Source organism: Schistocerca piceifrons, chromosome 6, assembly GCF_021461385.2.
Source record: "Schistocerca piceifrons isolate TAMUIC-IGC-003096 chromosome 6, iqSchPice1.1, whole genome shotgun sequence".
Classification (NCBI taxonomy): domain Eukaryota; kingdom Metazoa; phylum Arthropoda; class Insecta; order Orthoptera; family Acrididae; genus Schistocerca; species Schistocerca piceifrons.
The window spans coordinates 251,638,549-251,660,965 of NC_060143.1; the positions used below are offsets into that span (position 1 = coordinate 251,638,549).

The 22,417-nt window shown below is 40.5% G+C and overlaps 1 protein-coding gene across 1 annotated transcript in view; it reads right to left on the bottom strand.

Annotated features, from left to right (window-relative positions):
* Positions 1–22,417, bottom strand: part of LOC124803257 (dynein axonemal heavy chain 1-like) — an 866,140-nt gene that overhangs the window by 762,074 nt on the left and 81,649 nt on the right. The window contains exons 6-7 of the mRNA XM_047264440.1: positions 5,504–5,635; positions 5,189–5,317 (exon numbers count right to left, since the gene is read on the bottom strand). Coding sequence (XP_047120396.1) covers positions 5,189–5,317; positions 5,504–5,635 — 261 coding nt within the window. The remainder of the gene's footprint in view (positions 1–5,188; positions 5,318–5,503; positions 5,636–22,417) is intronic.

The window sequence follows — 22,417 nt, forward strand, 5'->3', positions numbered from 1 at the left end:
GCGCCAGAGATTTTGTGCGAGAGACACCCAGTGCCCTTGTTGCAGGAGGCACAAGACCGAAGCACGCAAAGACGCAAGTACCACAACACACGGCGAAGCATTTTCGGTGGAAAGGAGGATAACACCATCCCTAGCTGTGAGGCAGTAACGCAAAGCGTAGTAGTTCCGCAACAGATCAGAAGCCTTAGCGGATGGACGATCTGGCCAACCCTTCTGAATACAGCGTAAAACCCGGAAGAGAGTAGGGTCAGAACCCGTAGCAGCCTCGAGCCAGTCCCCGGTGATGGGGAACCCGTCGACAACCCGCTGCTCAGCAACATCCAGGTGAAAACACAAAAGTTAATCCCTATCGAATGCCAGATCAGGACCCATGGGAAGGCGAGACAGAGCATCAGTATTTGCATGTTGAGCCGTTGGCCGGAAATGAATCTCATAATTGAAACGAGACAAGTAAAGAGTACAACGCTGGAGGCAGTGTGCAGCCTTGTTGGGAAGTGACGTTGATGGATGAAACAAGGAAACAAGTGGTTTGTGATCCATAACAAGATGAAATTTGGATCCATAGAGAAAAACACGAAACTTATGAAGAGCGTAAATAATGGCCAAAGCTTCTTTTTCAATTTGAGAATACCTTTGTTGGGCATCCGTGAGCGTTTTGGAGGCATAAGCAATGGGTTGTTCAGATCCATCAGAAAAACGGTGCACAAGGACTGCACCGACGCCATATTGAGAGGCGTCTGTGGCAAGAACAAGATGTTGGCCAGGTCAGTAAGTAGCCAGGCACGGGGCCTGTTTCAGCATAGTCTTCAATTTCTGGAAAGCCACATCGCATGACGCGGACCATGAAAAGGCACGTTTATATGCAACAGGCGATGCAACGGCTGAGCCACCAAAGCAGCAGATGGTAAAAACTTGCGATATTATGCTATTTTCCCCAAGAAGGCCTGCAGTTCCTTAACAGATGTAGGGCAAGGATGGGCATCGATCACAGCGTCAGTTTGCTGAAGCGGACGAATACCATCCCAAGAGAGTTGAAACCCCAAGTACGTGACAGATGCATGAAAAAATTTTGATTTCTGAAAATTACACTTAAGACCGGCAGTCTGTAAGACATGAAAAAGTGTGCGGAGATTTTGAAGATGTTCGTCAGTGGTGGAGCCAATGACAACAATGTCATCCTGGTAATTTATACACCCAGGGACAGTGAGCAATAATTGTTCCAAGAATCGCTGAAAGAGAGCAGGGGCGCTGGCAACCCCGAATGGCAATCGTTGGTATTGATAGAGGCCGAAAGGCGTGTTAAGGACCAGAAACTGCCGGGAAGCAGTCTAGAGAGGAAGTTGATGATAAGCTTCTGGCAGGTCAAGTTTAGAAAAATACTGGCCTCCAGCAAGTTTAGTGAACAATTCTTCAGGTTGAGGCATAGGGTGAGTGTCGATAAGGCATTGAGCATTTACAGTGGCTTTGAAATCACCACAGAGACGAATATAACCGTTTGGCTTAGCAACGACAACAACAGGAGAGGACCACTAACTGGAAGTGACAGGAAGCAAGACCCCTGAAGTAGTGAGAAGATCCAGCTCCTGTTTGACCTGATCACAAAGGGCCATAGGAATGGGCCGAGCCCGAAAAAACTTAAGGCAAGCAGTGGGATTGAGCATGATATGAGCTTCAAAGTCATTTGCACGGCCTAACCCAGGAGAAAAAAGGGACAAAAATGTCATCGACAAGGAATCCCCATGAGCATAAGGAATAGCATCAGAGACGATATTGACAGAGTCATCTATGGAGAACCCAAAAACGTGAAAGGCATCAAAACCAAGAAGATTCTCCATGTTACCATGGTCGACCACAAATATGGGAACAGTGCGAATGGCAGATTAGTAAGATACCTCAGCATCAAATTGTCCCAAGAGATAAATCTTCTGTTTGTTATAAGTTTGTAATTGCCTAGTGACAGGTGACAGGATTGGAGAACCCAACTGAAGATACGTCTGAGAATTGATGGTAGTGGCAGCAGAACCAGTATCCACCTGCATGCGAACATCTCGACCAAGTATTTGGACTGTGAGGAATAACTTCCCTGAAATGGAAGAAGTACAATTGACAGACAACACAGAATCAGAATCAGCGTCATGTTCATGAACATCATGTATGTGGTCGGACTTGTAAACGGACAACACATGACCCTTTTTTTTGCATTTGTGACACACGGCCCAACGTTGTGGACAATCGTCTCGTGAATGTTTCACAAAACACCACGGACATGAAGTAAGTTGCCATGGGTTTTGCTGCAGTTTCTTAGAGGTTTGTTTACGGTTAGGCCGAGGCTGCGCTTGGGAGCATACTGCGGCCACGTCGGCCGGTGGGGACACGCCACACACTTCAACATCGCACAGAGGTTGTATTTCCCCGACGTCGCCCCATGCCTCTACTTGCGCTCCAGCGGCACAAGAAATTTCAAAAGACTCAGCGATGGATAGGACTTCATCTAGAGCCAGATTTGCCAACTGAAGGGCTCGTTGCCTAACTTCTTTGTCGGGCGCCGATCGGATGATAGCATCCCGTACCATGGAATCAGCGTAGATTCTTTGTGAACTTCAGTAACAAATTGACACTTTCTACTGAGGCCGTGAAGTTCAGCAGCCCAAGTGCGATAGGATTGATGCGGCTGTTTTTGATAACGATAAAAGGCAACACGAGAGGCTACCACATGTGTTTGCTATTGAAAATAGATGGACAGAAGTGAGCACATTTCACCAAAGGACAAAGACGCAGGATCTTTCAAAGGAGTCAATTGCGACAACAACCGATACATTTGAGGTGAAATCCAGGAAAGGAACAAAGACTTACATGGTTGTTCGTCCGTGACATGAAATGCCAAGAAGTGCTGTCGAAGACGTTTTTCGTAATCAGACCAGTCTTCCGCCGTCTCGTCGTAAGGAGGAAAAGTAGGTCGAGACAACGACGAGAGACGCCCCGCATTTGATGCTGCGACGAAATCAAGTGTTGTTTGACTGGCCGTAAAGTCTCGAGGAGGAGGCTTGCCATACGGACGGAAGTGTCCCCAATGATAATGGGTTGAGATGACAGGAGACGTGGGGGTCGAATCTGCTGGGGCCCCGTGCATCAATCTACCCACTGTGGCAAGTCCAGTTGTTATAACAGGAGACATGGGCGATGTGTCCACGTCCGTAGGAAGAGGAGGAGAGTAGAGTGGCTCCTACAGATGATGGTCATCTGGTTCCTGCATGGACACGTCTCCTAGTGGCGTCAGTTCTTGTGCTGGCACCAATATGATGAAGAGAGGACTGTGTTGTGAGTAACGAGAGATTCCAGTATCCTGAGCGTCAGGTAGAGCCGAAGGTAGTGTAGCGGCATCCGGAACAGGCGTTGCCGGCACACGAGGCCAAAGCTGGTCTGAATGACGCACTGCAACACCCGAGTCCATCTGGATTTCATACAGGCGTTGGCCGCAGTGTCGTAAGATGCGGCCAGGACTCCATTTTGGCAGCCTGCCATATCCCCGTACCCATACAAGGTCGTTGGTGGTGAACCGGCCAAGCAAAGGCACCCGCGGCCGTGTGGTGGAAGGCCGCAGGAGATGAAATAGCGTGCGAGGCTGTTGGCCATGTAAGAGCTCAGCAGTAAACAGAGTAAGACGTGTGTACACTTTCACAGTCAAATCATAACTGAGTCCAAGTCTAGCGGCCGCTGGCTGGCTGGCCGCTTAGGTGGCGCTGCTGCTGTATGGCTGGCAGAAAGCGCCGCATGTAGAGGACGCGTGTAACTCGTGGCGGCACTTTGAAAGGACATTAACTCATTTTCCCCCAATATATTTATTCCTTAATGACATTTATCATTAAAAATATATTGCCTTTTGAAACCAACAGCTCTTTTCATGTAATTAATACCAAAAATATGAATAATCTTGACAAAGACAAAGTCACTTACTTAGGTCGAGAAAGGTGTCCGTTACTCAGTAACACACATTTTCAGTAACTTGCCAGCAGGCATAAAAAATTTCAGTCAACTCCTGCTACTCCACTGACAAAAATTCTTAGCAGAACTGACTAATGTCTATAAGTTACTAATAATATGAAATAATATGAGTATTACATACAATCTGAGTACTGTACGCATTCAGTGCAGTAATGTGTGCATAGTAAATAAGTGTTATGAAATGAGTTTTCTACTTGATGATGCATGGTTACAACAGCCTAATAAATACCATATGTCCCTCAGTTTACTGAACATTTACATGTTTTGTGACAAATATGTTATTTTCTTTTAAATGAAAATATGTCCACGAGGACCATTTCACTTAGGATCTGTGGAAGGTACATTAGCATATCTATTTGTCTTTGTAAATATCTTTTGTGCATTCTCGCTCTGTGACATGTTCCACATCCTAGAGGATTACCTCACTATGGATCTATTGGAACAAAAAGTACATGTAATCTACGAGCTTTTAATATAACAGCTTTCAGAAATGACATTTTTGAAATGTATATGATGCAAGGTCACTTCTGACACACAGAGACTGTCTGTCAGATAGCGACTGGAACCCCAAATCTCTATGCACAAGTAATGTACTATCAATAGTGCAAACTCTAGTCTCCTGGGCAATAATGCCATATAATCATCATTTTTGCATGCTTGCAAAGTTTCAACCAGTGACTAGTTTTCATTCGTAACTTTCAAGCTTTAAACATTGCTATTTGGATGCACCACTAACGCTCCAACGATACATTTCTTATCCTAAAGTTCTCAAAGGTGTTTTATTCAACATTTCTACTCCATAACTAAACACATTATTAAAGTACACAATGTCTGCAATTAATACACCTGTTTGCAATCTTAAATTATTTACAAAAATTCCATTTCAAGCATGTGAAACTGATAAACTACAGAAAAAGTAGAAAGCTCATCACAATATCAGTCGCAAGCTTTCTTTTTGGCACAAAGGTACAATAAAGGGAATTTTAAAATTCCTACTTTCCAATGCCACATGCCAGTACAGATCCACTGCTTGTGTATCTTTGATGTCCACACCAAGAAATACATGTCAAAGCATTTTGAAGCACATGAGCATTATACACAAAACACATACCAACTTACAGTACATGTAAAGAATTACAGCAACAAAATATAAATAATAGTCATAAATCACATGCACAATAATAACCTGTTTCAGCAATTAGCTGGTTCCAATGTCTCTGCTTCATTCCTGGATTTCTCAAACCCTGGAGGATTGGGATTAGAGGTTTGAACTCTTCCATTTGGTCTCTTACTTGCATAGCTATAGCTTGGACACCTACAAAAATCACCATGATGAAACAGAAACATTACTTATTACTTTATAATGTGCAAAAGTAATAAAATGGCTCAATTCAGTATTTACTGATCCACATGAATATAATCTCTGAACAAGTTACACCTAACCCTAACACCTAAATAAAAAAGGACACACAATAATATACTGGAATTAAGAGGAATTTACCAGGTATATCAGCGAACACTTTGATAGATTTCTGCATAGTCTTGTATATTTCAGAAACCATTTTGTCAATCATCTCTCCATCTATGTTAATAAGAGGGTTGTCCATCCAGATATCATACCACCGTAGCCAATCTGAAAATGAATAAGTAATATATTATTTACACACCTCTAAATTGTTCTATTTCCAGGCAAAAGAAATTGAGAGAAATCTTCTATGATAGTAATGTGTGATAACAGTAATTAATGAAGCTTCCAGTTTTTTATAAGAAATACTTTTTATCTGGTTCAGGCAGTAACTACATGAAATTCACCAAAAAGATGATGTAGAGAAACAGTGCAAAATTTTAGCAGAACATCTGGAAAATGTTTAATATTTTAATACTTTTTTTAAACATCGGTAGTTCAATGTGAAAAATGTGTTATCACCAGAATCTCATGGGCTGAGTCAATTGTTAATTGTTGGATACATGAAAACTGTTTGAAAGTTTATGAAATTCACAATCAGTGACAATCCTTGGTCATGCTGTAACTGTTTATGTCTCAGAAAGTGCAGATCTGCTAAGTGCACTGAATTCAAAGGAAATTAAATTACTGCAAAGATTCATGGAAACACTTAAAATGGAATTTCTGGCCAAGGTAATAAGTGAATTGCAGTACTGAATTTGCAAGAACCAATCTCGTGTGCATGCTATGATAAACAAATTATTTGCAGTATTTATGATGATGGTGACGGTGATGATGATATGAAAATTGAAGTACTTAGGAAACTGGAAAGTCAATAAAACTGGAAGACAGAGAAAGGAAAGAGAGGGTTGATAAAGATGTACCAAACACTGTGAAGTAGAAGTAGAAGTAGAAGTTTATTGTCTCATAACTTACAATTTCAAGACATTGACTTAAAAGTACAGAAGACTAGTCAAAACCCAAAAACTGGTTTACAATTTTCCTTATAATATCAGTAATATAATATACAGTACTGAATAATTACTTAATTAAGCAGTTAATAATTTTTCTTCAAAAGTAACAAACTTTTAAGATTAACAGTCCTAAGTACTTGCTCTCTCCTGCCCAAATTTTCGTGTTGTTGTTTATGAAGTCTTCTACTTAATAGTAACATTTCTGCACTAGTTTCTCATATAAGGATTTTTTCAGTGTTTCTAAATTTATGCTGAGCCATTCTCTTCCTTTCACTTTGTTATAAATTTTCATACCCATATAATGTGGAGTTTGAGCATAAAGTTTTAAACGGTGGGTGGGCAGCATAAAATTATTTTGATTTCAGGTGTTGTAATTATGTTGGAAATGATTTGCTACAAATTGGATACAAAATAATAGCAACTCTACATTAAGAAATGTTGTGACTCCTAGCAATGAGACTGGTGTCATTATGCTGATTACAGAAAATCAACTCAACCTACACATTAAAAGTATTTTGAATTTGAAACAAGGTACATCAGGCAATGCAACAGAATTCAAGGATAATAGGATAATCATAAAGGTTCCTTTAATCATATTATGGTGAATTCTGTTCAAGGTGAAAGTGAATAGTACCTTATTAGTAAAACAAGGACCTCAGTTTGTTTAGCATAATGTGTATATCCACTATCCAAACTAATAATAAGCACCATCATAAACACATTTGCAAATAAATGTCTGCTATATGAGAACAACTCAACAGGCTTGCATCTATATTCGCTGAGCCAAACAAATTTTTAAATGACAAACATCTAGCAAGGGCGGGTCTTAACTTAAAGGGATTAGAATCTTCAAGCAATACTAGGTATCTCTCCAGAGAGTCATCAGACATATTATCTCTGGTGTTTTCACATATATTTGCAGTTTAATTTTTCCAGTGGAGCCAGTCCAAAGAAATGCCACTCATCATATTTCATATGACACCCAATGTCAGCTGAAAATGTTGATTTGATTCTTATTACAAACAATATATTTTTACAAGTGCAGCATGTTCATCTGATAGAATGGATCTAAATTAGTCTAGTATGATTTGGCCAAATGATATCCATCATTATGGACAGCATACCACAAACAATGACCATTACATCAGCAGGAAACTAATACCGCAGCATAGTAATAGACATGGCAAACAAATGTTCCTAATATGAAGAGTGCTAGAGAACATTGTAGCGGTTTACCTTTTTAATCGCAAATAGTTGTGAAATATTTTATACCCCATATTATAATAATTTTTCCCGAGGGCATGCAGCTTTACTGTATGGCTAAATGATGCTGGCATCCTCTAGGGTAAAATATTCCGGAGGTAAAATAGTCCCCCATTCGGATCTCCAGGTAAGGACTACTCAACAGGACGTCGTTATCACGAGAAAGAAAACTGGTGTTCTACGGATCGGAGCGTGGAATGTCAGATCCCTTAATCGGCCAGGTAGGTTAGAAAATTTAAAAAGGGAAATGGATAGGTTAAAGATAGATATAGTGGGAATTAGTGAAGTTCGGTGGCAGGAGGAACAAGACTTTTGGTCAGGCAAATACAATATCATAAATACAAAATCAAGTAGGGGTAATGCAGGAGTAGCTTTAATAATGAATAGGAAAATAGGAGTGTGGGTAAGGTACTACAAACAGCATAGTGAACGCATTATTGTGGCCAAGATAGACACGAAGCCCATACCTACTACAGAAGTACAAGTTTATATGCCAACTAGCTCTGCAGATGACGAAGAAATGTATGATGAAATAAAAGAAATTATTCAGGTAGTGAAGGGAGATGAAAATTTAATAGTGATGGGTGACTGGAATTCGGTAGTAGGAAAAGGGAGAGAAAGAAACTTAGTAGGTGAATATGGATTGGGGATAAGAAATGAAAGAGGAAGCCGTCTGGTAGAATTTTGCACAGAGCATAACTTAATCATAGCTAACGCTTGGTTCAAGAATCATAAAAGAAGACTGTATAGATGGAAGAAGCCTGGAGATACTGACATGTTTCAGATAGATTATGTAATGGTAAGACAGAGATTTAGGAACCAGGTTTTAAATTGTAAGACATTTCCAGGGGCAGACGTGGACTCTGACCACAATCTATTGGTTATGAACTGTAGATTAAAACTGAAGAAACTGCAATATGGTGGGAATTTAAGGAGATGGGACCTGGATAAACTGACTAAACCAGAGGTTGTACAGAGTTTCAGGGAGAGCATAACGGAACAATTGACAGGAATGGGGGAAAGAAATACCGTAGAAGAAGAATGGGTAGCGTTGAGGGATGAAGTAGTGAAGGCAGCAGAGGATCAAGTAGGTAAAAAGACAAGGGCTAGTAGAACTCCTTGGGTAGCAGAATAAATATTGAATGTAATTGATGAAAGGAGGAAATATAAAAATGCAGTAAATGAAGCAAGCAAAAAGGAATACAAACGTCTCAAAAATGAGATTGACAGGAAGTGCAAAATGGCTAAGCAGGGATGGCTAGAGGACAAATGTAAGGATGTAGAGGCTTATCTCACCAGGGGTAAGATAGATACTGCCTACAGGAAAATTAAAGAGACCTTTGGAGAAAAGAGAACCACTTATATGAATGTCAAGAGCTCAGATGGAAAGCCAGTTCTAAGCAAAGAAGGGAAAGCAGAAAGGTGGAAGGAGTATGTAGAGGGGGGTCTATACAAGGGCGATGTACCTGAGGACAATATTATGGAAATGGAAGATAGGGTTGTAGCCTATCCCCGATGTTATTCAATCTTTATAATGAGCAAGCAGTGAAGGAAACAAAAGAAAAGTTCGGAGAAGGCATTAAAATCCATGGAGAAGAAATAAAAACTTTGAGGTTCGCCGATGACATTGTAATTCTGTCAGAGACAGCAAAGGACTTGGAAGAGCAGTTGAACGGAATGGATAGTGTCTTGAAAGGAGGATATAAGATGAACATCAACAGAAGCAAAACGAGGATAATGGAATGTAGTCGAATTAAGTCGGGTGATGCTGAGGGAATTAGATTAGGAAATGAGACACTTTAAGTAGTAAAGGAGTTTTGCTATTTGGGGAGCAAAATAACTGATGATGGTCGAAGTAGATAGGATATAAAATGTAGACTGGCAATAGCAAGGAATGCGTTTCTGAAGAAGAGAAATTTGTTAACATCGAGTATAAATTTAAGTGTCAGGAGGTCATTTCTGAAAGTATTTGTCTGGAGTGTGGCCACATATGGAAGTGAAACATGGACGATAAATAGTTTGGACAAGAAGAGAATAGAAATGTGGTGCTACAGAAGAATGCTGAAGATTAGATGGGTAGATCATATAACTAATGAGGAGGCATTGGATAGGATTGGGGAGAAGAGAAGTTTGTGACACAACTTGACTAGAAGAAGGGATCGTTTGGTAGGACATGTTCTGAGGCATCAAGGGGTCACCAATTTAGTATTGGAGGGCAGCGTGCAGGGTGAAAATCATAGAGGGAGACCAAGAGATGAATACACTAAGCAGATTCAAAAGGATGTAGGTTGCAGTAGGTACTGGGAGATGAAGAAGCTCGCACGGGATAGAGTAGCATGGAGAGCTGCATCAAACCAGTCTCAGGACAGAAGACCACAACAATAACAACAACATTATAATGTTAGCATACAGGAAATGTAAAACCAGGCCATCAGAGTGATATTGCCCTTACTGTATTAGTATTGTTGATATGTGGCTTGCACTTGATCAATGTCTAATGCAATCAATGATACAGACACTGTAAGGTTGATGAACATTTGTTTGCCATGTCGTCCTTGGCTGACTTGCCCCATATTGCTTGTTAAACATTATGTTTAAACAATGGAAAGTGCCAGGCTGGAATCTCAACAATATTATGAAAAGGAGAGATTGCTACTCACCATAAAGATGAGATGTTGAGTTGCAGACAGTTTTTTCGTTGTGCCTGTCTGCAACACAATACGTCATCTTTATGGTGAGTAGAAATCTATCCTTTTCATAATATTGTTAATCATAATGGTTTGCTGTCCCTGTTATTATATATTATAAAAATTGGACTAATGTGTGATTGTTCTATTGTGTGGGAATATAAAATTCCAGTTTTAAAACTGTTTGATTTGTAACAAGAAATAAATTTATGTTTTCTGTTGATAGTTGGTGTCAGATGAAACACATGAGGAGTAGTATTTATTCAGGCTGACTATCCATTTATTGTGAAATTACATCACAAATATTTGTGAAATGCTACAAAAAGATGCACTAGATAGTTATTTTGAGGGACACTTGGCATATCCTGATGATAGCAGTAAATTATATAGCCTATTAAAAAGTCATAAACAGATCTTAAATTACTACAACAAATGTTCAGTTTCTCCAAAAGCCTCTTTAAATTCCTCACAGACAGTATCAATATCTCCCCCAGTCACACATGCTTCTACAACCTTGGCATTTGTCCTCTAGCCATATTTGCTAGCTCATATTGAGAGTGTTGTCTGTCTTACTCGTTAGATGTTTATATTTCATTTTGCATTCTAAATTTCCTATACTTGCATATTTTTTCTATCGTCAGTTACATTCTATATCTTATATATTAGTCACAGATTTCCACTGGGCCTTGTCTTTTCACCAACTGGGTCCACTGCTGCTTTTGCTGTGTCATCTCTCAAAGCTATTTAACTGCTATGGCAAAATTAAATGGCTATGGTCTGTAGCATATACACTATCTAATCAAAGTACCCGAACACCTATTAGTGGACATATCAGACGTGTGCACCCTTCACCTTTACTCTTGAACTCTGCTGGCTACCCTTTCAATAAGATGTCAGAATGCCTGTGGAGAAATGGCAGCACATTCCTCTTCAGTAGCAAAAATCACAAAAGGTAGTGATGTTGGATGCTGGAGTATGAAGTGAAGTTGACATTCTAACTCATCTGAAAGGTATTTTATTGGGTTCAGGTTAGGTCTCTGGGTAGCCCAGTCCATTTCCAGAATGTTATTGTCCACAAACTATTGCCTGTTGTCTCATAGATGCTGCTTTATGAAAGGGTGCAAATCCATGTCAATACAATCAGTTGTCGTCATTGAAAAGTTCCTCTGCTCTACACAGTATGCAATCCTGTAAAATGCATTCATATCCTTCCACATTTAGTTTCTTCGTAATGGCAATAAGAGAACAAATACACTGTAACCACAAAAACACACCGATACCATCCCACCACCCCATCCATACTGCACTGTTCGCACTACACGTGATGGCAAGTAATGTTCTCCAAGCATTCACCAAACCCAAACATGTCCACTGCATTGCCATAGTGTAGAGAGTGACTTATCACTCCAAATTAACTAATTTCTAATCATCCACTGTCAAGTGGCACCATTCTTTATACAACCTCAAGCATCGCTTAGCACTGACAATGGAAATGTACGGTTTATGAGCAGTTACTCAACCGTCGTGTCCCATTCTTTTTAGTTTTCTATGCACCTTCCCTGAGCTAGCTGGATTGCTGGTAGCACTTTGGAACTAACAAGTGATTTCTTCTGTTGATTTCATGCGATTTTTTACAACCACCCTCCAAATTGTTCAACAGGAACTGCCTAGTCTAGGTTTAACTATGGTTGTTTCCTTATGTTTTCAATTCACAATCACATCACCAACAGTCAACCTGAGCAGATTTAGAGGCGCCGAAATGCTTCTGATTAACTCGTTATTCAGGTGACATTCAATGATTAGTCCACATTCTAAGTCACTAAGCTGTCCTGACCGACCCATTCTGTTGATACTGCTTATCTACTGCAACGCAATACTTCCTGTCGCCTTTTATACTAGTGGAACTGAGTGAGGCAGCACATTGGTTAGCACACTGTACTTGCATTTGGAAGGACAAATGTTCAAATCTGTGTCCCGCCATCCACATTTATGTTTTCCATGACTTTCCTAAGTTGCACTAGGCAAATTCCAGGATGTCTCCAATCTGAGTTTGTGTTCCATCTCTAATGACCTCATTGTGGACAGGATGTAAAACCCTTATCTTCCTTCCTTCCTTTGTAATGGTGGATCCATCTCTCATGACATCAAGTGGTTAATTCTGCATTATACAGGGGTGTACTTTTGATCTGGCAGTGTAAGAGGTAGGATGGGGATGTGTCACATACTGTATGACCTTTTGCTGCTCACACAACTAGACTTCATTCCAGCATCTAACATATAAAATTTTGAATATCAGCAATAAAGTTTGTTGTAGAAAACTAAGTGCTTCCAATTGCTACCGGTCTGTACTGATCTCCTAGTAGTACATTTGGTGATGATAATAATTGTTGTTGTGGTCTTCAGTCCTGAGACTGGTTTGATGCAGCTCTCCATCCTACTCTATCTTGTGCAAGCTGCTTCATCTCCCAGTACCTACTGCAACCTACATCCTTCTGAATCTGCTTAGTGTATTCATCTCTTGGTCTCCCTCTACGATTTTTACCCTCCATGCTGCCCTCCAATACTAAATTGGTGATCCCTTGATGCCTCAGAACATGTCCTACCAACCGATCCCTTCTTCTGGTCAAGTTGTGCCACAAACTTCTCTTCTCCCCAATCCTATTCAATACTTCCTCATTAGTTATGTGATCTACCCATCTAATCTTCAGCATTCTTCTGTAGCACCACATTTCGAAAGCTTCTATTCTCTTTTTGTCCAAACTATTTATCGTCCATGTTTCATTTCCATACATGGCTACACTCCATACAAATACTTTCAGAAAATGACTTCCTGACACTTAAATCAATACTGGATGTTAACAAATTTCTCTTCTTCAGAAACGCTTTCCTTGCCATTGCCAGTCTACATTTTATATCCTCTCTACTTCGACCATCATCAGTTATTTTGCTCCCCAAATAGCAAAACTCCTTTACTACTTTAAGTGTCTCATTTCCTAATCTAATTCCCTCAGCATCACCCGACTTAATTCGACTACATTCCATTATCCTTGTTTTGCTTTTGTTGATGTTTGTTATATCCTAGCCAGGAATCCCATCCTCGTCGCCAACAGTTTTGTGGCGGTGTTCGTAGCGACAAACAATTCGCTGTAGAAACGGCTTACGAAGTCACCGCCACACTTTTAATAGCGGGCCGACCAGTCCACTGGAACAGTGAACAGAAAGATGAAAACCCAAACACTCTGATTAAATAAAAGTCGGTACTTATCTTTATTAACGAACATACAGGAACACAGTAGTGAACTCCGTGTCTACAGAAATCTGTCTAGTTCGAGTCGGAGCGGCTAGGTCAGCGTCGGCTGACGACAAACAACAACTCTGCTGCGATGAACACACAACTGACTAGCAAGTACACAATTCGGTGGCGAGTATACAACTGAGCGGCGAATACAGAACTGTCCTAGCGCTCGCGACTCCAGCGCTTAAGAAGCCAGAAGCCAGCGGTGGCGCGCGCAGACTTGCGGCGATTTCCTGTATCGCTGGCGCTGCTTATGTGGACGGCGTCCGGACTTTGATGCTGCCAACCTTTTGGCAGCGGGCTCGGGTGGCATTCCTGGCTAGGATATAACAATGTTCATCTTATATCCTCCTTTCAAGACACTGTCCATTCCATTCAACTGCTCTTCCAAGTCCTTTGCTGTCTCTGACAGAATTACAATGTCATCGGCGAACCTCAAAGTTTTTATTTCTTCTCCATGAATTTTAATACCTACTCCAAATTTTTCTTTTGTTTCCTTTACTGCTTGCTCAATATACAGATTGAACAACATCGGGGAGAGGCTACAACCCTGTCTTACTCCCTTCCCAACCACTGCTTCCCTTTCATGTCCCTCGACTCTTATAACTGCCATCTGGTTTCTGTACAAATTGTAAATAGCCTTTCCCTCCCTGTATTTTACCCCTGCCACCTTTAGAATTTGAAAGAGAGTATTCCAGTCAACATTGTCAAAAGCTTTCTATAAGTCCACAAATGCTAGAAATGTAGGTTTGCCTTTCCGTAATCTATTCTATAAGATAAGCCGTAGGGTCAGTATTGCCTCACGTGTTCCAACATTTCTGCGGAATCCAAACTGATTTTTGCCGAGGTCGGCTTCTACCAGTTTTTCTACTTGTCTGTAAGGAATTTGCATTAGTATTTTGCAGCTGTGACTTATTAAACTGATAGTTCGGTAATTTTCACATCAGTCAACACCTGTTTTCTTTGGGATTGGAATTATTATATTCTTATTGAAGTCTGAGGGTATTTCGCCTGTCTCATACATCTTGCTCACCAGATGGTAGAGTTTTGTCAGGACTGGCTCTCCCAAGGCCGTCAGTAGTTCCAATGGAATGTTGTCTACTCCGGGGGCCTTGTTTCGACTCAGGTCTTTCAGTGCTCTGTCAAACTCTTCACGTAGTATCATATCTCCCATTTCATCTTCATCTACATCCTCTTCCATTTCCATAATATTGTCCTCAAGTACCTCGCCCTTGTGTAGACCCTCTATATACTCCTTCCACCTTTCTGCTTTCCCTTCTTTGCTTAGAACTGGGTTTCCATCTGAGCTCTTGATGTTCATACAAGTCGTTCTCTTATCTCCAAAGGCGTCTTTAATTTTCCTGTAGGCAGTATCTATCTTACCCCTAGTGAGATAGGCCTCTACATTCTTACATTTGTCCTCTAGCCATCGCTGCTTAGCCATTTTGCACTTCCTGTCGATCTCATTTTTGAGACGTTTGTATTCCTTTTTGTCTGCTTCATTTACTACATTTTTATATTTTCTCCTTTCATCAATTAAATTCAATATTTCTTCTGTTACCCAAGGATTTCTACTAGCCCTCGTCTTTTTCCTCCCCCCATGAACCATGGACCTTGCCGTTGGTGGGGAGGCTTGCGTGCCTCAGCGATACAGATAGCCGTACCGTAGGTGCAACCACAATGGAGGGGTATCTGTTGAGAGGCCAGACAAACGTGTGGTTCCTGAAGAGGGGCAGCAGCCTTTTCAGTAGTTGCAAGGGCAACAGTCTGGATGATTGACTGATCTGGCCTTGTAACAATAACCAAAACGGCCTTGCTGTGCTGGTACTGCGAACGGCTGAAAGCAAGGGGAAACTACAGTCGTAATTTTTCCCGAGGGCATGCAGCTTTACTGTATGATTAAATGATGATGGCGTCCTCTTGGGTAAAATATTCCGGAGGTAAAATAGTCCCCCATTCGGATCTCCGGGCGGGGACTACTCAAGAGGATGTCGTTATCAGGAGAAAGAAAACTGGCGTTCTACAGATCGGAGCGTGGAATGTCAGATCCCTTAATCGGGCAGGTAGGTTAGAAAATTTAAAAATGGAAATGGATAGGTTGAAGTTAGATATATGGGAATTAGTGAAGTTCGGTGGCAGGAGGCAAAAGACTTCTGGTCAGGTGACTACAGGGTTATAAACACAAAATCAAATAGGGGTAATGCAGGAGTAGGTTTAATAATGAATAGGAAAATAGGAATGCGGGTAAGCTACTACAAACAGCATAGTGAACGCATTATTGTGGCCAAGATAGATACGAAGCCCACGCCTACTACAGTAGTACAAGTTTATATGCCAACTAGCTCTGCAGATGACGAAGAAATTGAAGAAATGTATGATGAAACAAAAGAAATTATTCAGATTGTGAAGGGAGACGAAAATTTAATAGTCATGGGTGACTGGAATTCGAGTGTAGGAAAAGGGAGAGAAGGAAACATAGTGGGTGAATATGGATTGGGGGACAGAAATGAAAGAGGAAGCCGCCTGGTCGAATTTTACACAGAGCACAACATAATCATAACTAACACTTGGTTTAAGAACCATGAAAGAAGGTTGTATACATGGAAGAACCCTGGAGATACTAAAAGGTATCAGATAGATTATATAATGGTAAGACAGAGATTTAGGAACCAGGTTTTAAATTGTAAGACATTTTCAGGGGCAGATGTGGACTCTGACCACAATCTATTGGTTACGACCTGTAGATTAAAACTGAAGAAACTGCAAAAAGGTGGGAATTTAAGGAGATGGGATCTGGATAAACTAAAAGAACCAGAGGTTGTACAGAGATTCAGGGAGAGCATAAGGGAGCAATTGACAGGAATGGGGGAAATAAATACAGTAGAAGAAGAATGGGTAGCTTTGAGGGATGAAGTAGTGAAGGCAGCAGAGGATCAAGTAGGTAAAAAGACGAGGGCTAGTAGAAATCCTTGGGTAACAGAAGAAATATTGAATTTAATTGATGAAAGGAGAAAATATAAAAATGCAGTAAGTGAAACAGGCAAAAAGGAATACAAACGTCTCAAAAATGAGATCGACAGGAAGTGCAAAATGGCTAAGCAGGGATGGCTAGAGGACAAATGTAAGGATGTAGAGGCCTATCTCACTAGGGGTAAGATAGATACCGCCTACAGGAAAATTAAAGAGACCTTTGGAGATAAGAGAACGACTTTTATGAATATCAAGAGCTCAGATGGAAACACAGTTCTAAGCAAAGAAGGGGAAGCAGAAAGGTGGAAGGAGTATATAGAGGGTCTATACAAGGGCGATGTACTTGAGGACAATATTATGGAAATGGAAGAGGATGTAGATGAAGATGAAATGGGAGATATGATACTGCGTGAAGAGTTTGACAGAGCACTGAAAGACCTGAGTCGAAACAAGGCCCCCGGAGTAGACAATATTCCATTGGAACTACTGACGGCAGTCCTGACAAAACTCTACCATCTGGTGAGCAAGATGTATGAAACAGGCGAAATACCCTCAGACTTCAAGAAGAATATAATAATTCCAATCCCAAAGAAAGCAGGTGTTGACAGATGTGAAAATTACCGAACTATCAGCTTAATAAGTCACAGCTGCAAAATACTAACACGAATTCTTTACAGACGAATGGAAACACTAGTAGAAGCCAACCTCGGGGAAGATCAGTTTGGATTCCGTAGAAACACTGGAACACGTGAGGCAATACCGACCTTACGACTTATCTTAGAAGAAAGATTAAGGAAAGGCAAACCTACGTTTCAAGCATTTGTAGACTTAGAGAAAGCTTTTGACAATGTTGACTGGAATACTCTCTTTCAAATTCTAAAGGTGGCAGGGGTAAAATACAGGGAGCGAAAGGCTATTTACAATTTGTACAGAAACCAGATGGCAGTTATAAGAGTCGAGGGACATGAAAGGGAAGCAGTGGTTGGGAAGGGAGTAAGACAGGGTTGTAGCCTCTCCCCGATGTTGTTCAATCTGTATATTGAGCAAGCAGTAAAGGAAACAAAAGAAAAATTTGGAGTAGGTATTAAAATTCATGGAGAAGAAATAAAAACTTTGAGGTTCGCCGATGACATTGTAATTCTGTCAGAGACAGCAAAGGACTTGGAAGAGCAGTTGAATGGAATGGACAGTGTCTTGAAAGGAGGATATAAGATGAACATCAACAAAAGCAAAACAAGGATAATGGAATGTAGTCTAATTAAGTCGGGTGATGCTGAGGGAATTAGATTAGGAAATAAGGCACTTACAGTAGTAAAGGAGTTTTGCTATTTGGGGAGCAAAATAACTGATGATGGTCGAAGTAGAGAGGATATAAAATGTAGACTGGCAATGGCAAGGAAAGCGTTTCTGAAGAAGAGAAATTTGTTAACATCCAGCATTGATTTAAGTGTCAGGAAGTCATTTCTGAAAGTATTCGTATGGAGTGTAGCCATGTATGGAAGTGAAACATGGACGATAAATAGTTTGGACAAGAAGAGAATAGAAGCTTTCGAAATGTGGTGCTACAGAAGAATGCTGAAGATTAGATGGGTAGATCACATAACTAATGAGGAAGTATTGAATAGGATTGGGGAGAAGAGAAGTTTGTGGCACAACTTGAGCAGAAGAAGGGATCGGTTGGTAGGACATGTTCTGAGGCATCAAGGGATCACCAATTTAGTATTGGAGGGCAGCGTGGAGGGTAAAAATCGTAGAGGGAGACCAAGAGATGAATACACTAAGCAGATTCAAAAGGATGTAGGTTGCAGTAGGTACTGGGAGATGAAAAAGCTTGCACAGGATAGAGTAGCATGGAGAGCTGCATCAAACCAGTCTCAGGACTGAAGACCACAACAACAACAACAACAACAACTCGTCTTTTTACCCACTTGATCCTCTGCTGCCTTCGCTACTTCATCCCTCAAAGCCACCCATTCTTCTTCTACTGTATTTCTTTCCCCCATTCCTGTCAATTGTTCCCTTATACTCTCCCTGAAACTCTGTTCAACCTCTGGTTCTTTCAGTTTATCCAGGTCCCATCTCCTTAAATTCCCACCTTTTTGCAGTTTCTTCAGTTTTAATCTACAGGTCATAACCAATAGATTGTGGTCAGAGTCCACATCTGCCCCTGGAAATGTCTTACAATTTAAAACCTGGTTCCTAAATCTCTGTCTTACCATTATAATAATAATAATGATAATAATAATAATAATAATAATTGGCAAAAGTAATGGTGCCACTCCATTTTCATACCACTGTTCAAGCAAAGTTCTCCACTTGACTGCACAAACTATCAAACTATAGCCCTCCCATGCCCATAAAATCACATTCACTATACTGAATGAGAGGCTGAAACCTTCTCGCTTCCACAAATGTCACATGAACAAACTGCGTTTATTTCAGACTTTAGAACCCCTGAGCAGATCCTAAACATCCAGCAGTCCATAGAGAAGGCAAGGGAATATAATATCAGAATATTCATGTGCTTTGTGGATTAAAAGTAAGCTTTTGACAAGATGAAATGCTCAAAGCTGTGGACACTCATCATCACAATGGGTACAACAAGACACCTTGTCTATCTGATCTGGAGACTGTAGTCTTCACACACAGCACCAGAAGAATTAATGACACTCTCTCAGATATCTTTACAATTAATTACAAGTGTCAGACAAGGTTTCATTCTCTCTCCATTACTGTTAAATGCATGTAGTGAGCACGTTATGAGGGAGGTACTTGAAGATTGGTATGATGGCTCTGTTGTAAGTGGCAGAGAAATTAACAATCTCAGGTAAGGAATGACACTCCGATAATTGCAAAATGAACATCAACTGGAAACCTTCATGCAAAAGTAGCCCGAATGAAGTAGTGAATATGGTCTCAAAATCAACAACACAAAGACCAAAGTGACGATTGTAGATCACCCTAATGACAACAGACCAGACATCACAAGAACTGCTGGCTATGTGGTCATCAGTTGCTTCGAGTACTTAGGATCTGTTGTCATTAATACTACAGAATGCAAACCTGGAATCCATAGCTGCATTTCAACTACAAGGAATTCTACAGCAAAACTTGTTTGAATCTGGAAGGACACTGTAACTGTCAAGACAAAAACTCACACTCCCTACCATGAAATATCCAGCTGAAATTTGATCACTGAAGATAGCAGATCATCACAGGTTTGATGCTCTGGAAATGTGGTGCTACAGAAGAGTAAGTCAAATACCGTGGACAGGAGATCAAACCAACGAATCGATCCTGAGGCAGCTTGACATCAGAACAAGACTGTAGACACTTTTCAACCAAAATCAGTTGAAATATTTTGATTACATTTCTAGAAGGCAAGAGGCAATGGAAAGAACAATCACAGAAGGAAAAATCAACAGCTGAAGACCTAGAGCACATGCACCACTGTGGTGGATATAGACCAGATTAAGAGCCTGACCAGTGTTGGCTTGCAGCAAGCAAGACACCATACCACAGAAAGGGCATCAAGGAGGCATACAAAAAATTGAGAAAGTGTTGATATTCTAAGCAGGAAAGATAAGTGTGCATAGGAACTGCTTTAGTTGGCAATTTTAATAGGGAGTCATGCAAGTTACCACTCTGTTTTAATAAACATGTCTTGGAAGGAGAACATAAAGACATGATCAGATCTACTTCGAATGATTTTGACTCATTAGATGTTGCCTAGAGACCAATTGAACGCTACTGCAAAAGAGTTCCTATTTTCAAAAAATGGCAGTTTTTTGCAGATTTGTTACCTGCAACATAAATAAATAAATGTAGCTGGAGTTAATTTTATCAAACAAGTTAGGTGACACCACTACTTATTTTAAACTCAGTAGTTTAATCACTAAATACACAGTGCTGTTGTAACAGTACAAATTTCCTGAGCAACATAAGCTCTAAGCCAAATCCACAATAGCTGACTTGAAATATCCCTCATGACTCATGAATACCTTGATGTAGGCAGACAATGACCTAGACGTACAGAAGTAATTACATCTTTGGGAATTTACTGCAAAGAAATGTTTGCTGGTGAAACAGGTAAAAGGAATAGATCTACAGAAAACATGATAGTTAGTGGGCATTAGCTGTGATCAGTGGAATCTTTCAAGTACCTGGGAGTATAACTTAGGAAAATGGAAGAAATGAAAAAAAGATAAGTATACATGCAAGACAAGGCATTAATTTTATGAGAACTGTGAAGGAAAAGAAGGTCATATACCCAACATATTACATGCCAATTAAGTTGAAAGATTGAACTGCTGGCCAATACTTACTTTCATGAGGTGAAATGTTTAGAATTACTGATAGACACCCGAAAAAGTATATTATACTCTTCTTGTTTTTGGGACTAATCTTTACTTAGGTAGAAGAGAGGGATAGGGATAGGTTGGGGAAGATTAAAGAGAAGAGCCAAATTACCCAGACCCCTCCTGTAATACCAAAGATGACTGAGGAGATAACCCATAAGGAAACCCAACAAGGAAAGATTCAGGAAAAAGTTTATAGTAGTATGAGCATGTGAAGAGAATGGATGATAAGAAGATACCCAGGAAGATTGATGAAGGGTAAGATATCAAGCGGAATGACTGAAAGGTGCAGAAGAATGCTTTCAGGAGAGAGTAGAAAACTACACCAGAATAGCAAAAGAGGGATGGTGTGAAGATCAGAGAACACTTATTCTTGTGTTCCAAGCAGACCCTGACAATGAAGAAAATCATACTTGTTAGTGGTGCAGGTGGAAGCCACGCAGATGGTCACTGAGAAACACCTGAGTGTGGGTTTTAATAACTTAAAGATTTCCAATGAGGAATAATGAGTACAGAGCACTTGAGAGAACTTAAGCTGTGAGCAGCCAGGTCTGTAAACCTTTTGTTGTGGTTTCCATTAGAAATACTGCAGTAGGACAGTATGTTTCTGTATGCAAATGGGACTGAAATATTTCCAGTAAGGAAAGTTGAAAGGGATGCTATTATTCTATGCAAAATGTATAGTTGACAGGGTGCTAAGCAGCAGCAGCAGCAGATACGCTAGCCATCAAACTAGGCCTGACCCAAGGAGGGAAAGCCACCAGACAGCAATGGTGTAGAGGAGCAGCTCTCGCCACACAGGCCACTGAGGTATAATTCAACCAAACCAAACTTGACACTTCTTGCACATATCACAACATGCAAAACTAGATCACCTAATTTCTAAATTTGCACATCCTTACTATTCATAGTACGCTCCATTGTTTGTTATACATTTTTCCCATCAATTTCTGAATATCACGCCAGTAAAAATGTTTCCCTTTTTCTGCAAACCATTCATCAAGCCATTATTTCACATCTTTGTATGAACCAAAGTGCTGCATCGATGCAAACGAGTGGTCATCAGAAGGAGCCAAGTTTGGTGAGTAAGCCACAGAACTTCCCACCTGAGTCTTCCAACATGTTGCAAACTGGCTTTGCCTTATGTGAAGGAGGACTGTTGTGAAGAAAATTGACTTTGTGTTGCCTCTTTCAGTATTGTGGGCTTTTTTCAAGCAGTGATCAATTCAAATCATTCAATTGTTGTTGGTAACAAAAGTTTCCCAATGTTTTAACAGCTCATAATAGACCACAACCTTCTGGTCCCACAAAACACAAGAGTATCGTCTTTCTCCCAAAGTGATTCAATCTTACAGTCGATGTGGATGGTGTGCCTCGGTCTACCCGTGATTTTTTGTGCTTGGGATTCTCAAAATAAATCCAAT